Source organism: Zingiber officinale, chromosome 11A, assembly GCF_018446385.1.
Source record: "Zingiber officinale cultivar Zhangliang chromosome 11A, Zo_v1.1, whole genome shotgun sequence".
Taxonomy (NCBI): Eukaryota; Viridiplantae; Streptophyta; class Magnoliopsida; order Zingiberales; family Zingiberaceae; genus Zingiber; species Zingiber officinale.
The window spans coordinates 566,448-569,316 of NC_056006.1; the positions used below are offsets into that span (position 1 = coordinate 566,448).

A 2,869-nucleotide genomic window follows, 5' to 3' on the forward strand; every position below is an offset into this window, starting at 1 on the left:
AAATCAGAAACCCCATCGGTCGATCGATTGGAAGCTTCTCAATCGATCGGCCGATCGATTGAGAAGTAAGTGAAGAAGCTCTGGATCGATCGGCGATCGATCCGGATGCTCCATCGCGAGCGAAAGCCACAGGATCGATCCTTGGATCGATTGGCGATCTGGATCGATCGGCCGATCGATCGAATATTGCCCACGAACATAAGGTCTTTGGATCGATCCGGATCGATCCAACAGGTTGCAATTGATGGAGTCTTTGGGTCGATCACTGGATCGATTAGACCATTCCAATCGATCCATGGATCGATTGGGAGGCCTGACAACAGCCGGAAGACCCTTAGTTCAGTTCCTTGACCATGGGGGATGTAAAATATGTCATGAATAGTTAGATTACACCCCATAGCACATATAGAATAAAGAAATGATAAGAGCTTAGCAAAGTTTTAATTAGTACAGCTTCCGCATCTAGATTTAGTGATGATAATGGATATAGTTTAGCACAGCATAATGTGACGGTCCGACCTTACAGCCTAGTTAGTAGAAGGTGGGTTGTTGCACTGCAGATAAAGGTAAAGGAAAGATGGACTAGCGTAGGCTGGAGGACAATGCGATGAAGATGTGTGTGGGTGGAACTTGGAATAAAGATCTTAGGGATCTAGCAAGTTTTGTTTTAAGCATTAGAACTCTTTAGCATTTTATTTGTTCCGCACTTAAGTATGTTTAAATGCCATTATCTATTGAATTATGCACTAGGCCAAGCTTAGAATACTAAATATTTGATGTTAGAATGTTTCCCAGCCATTTTAGAACTTGTATATGGGATTTGGCATGAAATAGTGCTGATATCAGAACTCAATTGCAGAATCAAAACCCCAATCGATCAGCCAATCGATTGGAGGCCCCCAATTGATCAGCTGATCGATTGGGGAGCTTGATTTCGCAAACAGTAAGCTCTGGAATCGATCATTGGATCGATCGGGGAATAAGCCTCATGAACAGAGAGCCCTGGAATCGATCCCTGGATCGATTGGCAAGCCTGGATCGATCAGCCGATCGATCCAGAATTTACCCCGTGCACAGTAGTGAGATGAATCGATCAATGGATCGATCAACCGATCGATCCAATCAAAGTTTTCGTATACAGTAGCATGCTGGATCGATCAGTGAATCGATCCGAACATCCCAATCGATCAGTCGATCGATTGAAATGCCTGATTCAGCTAGAAACACTTAAGTTCAATCCTTAATCACATGTGAAGGCTAGATCTCCTCTTTGGAGTAAAGGTATCACATTTAAAAGGGTATCTTTAAGCATCAGTTCAGATTTAGTAGCAATTGGCATGGGTTTAGTAAAATTTCAAATTAGTTTACGTTTCCTTACCTTATAATATAGCCTAGCACAGCATAATGTGAGGGTCCGGCCTCGTAGCCTAGTCAGTAGGAGGCGGGTCGTTACACCCGTCCTATCTCGTCTTGTCATGTCTCATCTTGTACCTTCACCCTTTGCTCTCTCTCTCTCTTCTTAATTTCTCACCCTCACCCTCAACCTGCCTTCTCCACCCAAAAATTCCCCTCGTCCACCGTCAATCTCATCTTCAACAAGATGAACGTTTTTCGAGCCGTACATGTCAAGCTTATAGCAAGAGACTTCCTCTCCCTCACTGTCCACAACCCCCCAAACTATGCTCCTACCTTTTTTAGGAGAGGTATGCAAGTTTGGCGAGTAGAGACGGTTGGTGTCGTGGTAAGCAAGGAGCTCACCGGAGACTATCTAAGGTTCGTTGTCGATGATGGGACCGGATGCATTCATTGCATCCTCGACATCATTGACCGTTCCGATTTGGGCCTCGCTTCTGAAGTGGAGACAGAGATTGCTCTCAGGGAGGCTGCGACTGTTGAGCTGGGGAAGTTAGTACGAGTCTGAGGAATGATCACATTGGGGGCGGGGGTTCGATTGCAGCTTACGGTGAGGGATGTGTTGGTCGAACGTGATCCCAATATAGAGACACTGTACTGGATGGATTGCATCCGCTTGGCGAAGAGTTGCTATGATCATGCAGCACGTCCCTAAATGGCGGCTCTCGCTCTTCAATCGTATGATATGCTAGTATATATGATTCGTAGTATTGTACTGTGGTAGGTTTTTCTGTGTTATGGTTTGTTTGTTGATGCTATCGTAATCTGGTCAGTTCATGTTATGTTATGTTCTGTTATGTGATGTGCCGTTATGTTATGAAGTGCTTTGTTGTTTTGTGTTATGTCATATGTTATTATGTTATTTTATGTGACATGGTGTAGTGGTATGTTAGGTTATGGTTTAAAAAAAATATAAAACAAGTGGTTGTCATAAACTCCATACAATACGATATGAAATGGTACGATACTACGAAGCGTGACGATGTAATATAATATGATACGTTCCTATGAAAAACAATATGATACGTTCCTATATGATCTATAATACTTGACGAGACGATCTATAATACTACAAAGCGTGATGATATAATATGATATGTTACGTTCCTATGCAAAATGATATGATACGTTCCTATATGATAAGTTCACGATTAATGTCCTTTATCTTTTTCCTCCGATTATGTTCAATTATTTGTTACAATGTTTTATCCTTTACCCCTAACGAGTCCAATTTGGAAAAAGCTGATTTTGGATAGCATGCAATTTAGCACAAAGCTCAGTGAGCACAAAGTCAATGTAGGCCAAAGCCCATTCAGGACAGTTAACCCATTTAGGCCAAAGAGACCATTTACCAAATTTAACCCGCTTAACACAATTAGATCATTAAGGACATTTAGGCACTTTAGCTAATTATACCCATTTAGGCCATTAAGCACATTTAGTCCATTTAGCCATA

The 2,869-nt window shown here is 42.1% G+C and overlaps 1 protein-coding gene across 1 annotated transcript; it reads left to right on the top strand.

Moving 5' to 3' along the window:
* Positions 1-1,600: 1,600 nt before the first annotated feature.
* On the top strand, positions 1,601-1,921 carry LOC122032783 (CST complex subunit STN1-like). Its single transcript, XM_042592092.1, has one exon. The coding sequence runs from the start codon at positions 1,601-1,603 to the stop codon at positions 1,919-1,921; it is 321 nt and encodes a 106-aa protein (XP_042448026.1).
* Positions 1,922-2,869: the final 948 nt, after the last annotated feature.

Bases quoted from the DNA above. Each gene is read 5' to 3' on its own strand.
- LOC122032783 (XM_042592092.1), top strand. From the start codon at position 1,601: ATGAACGTTTTTCGAGCCGTACATGTCAAGCTTATAGCAAGAGACTTC.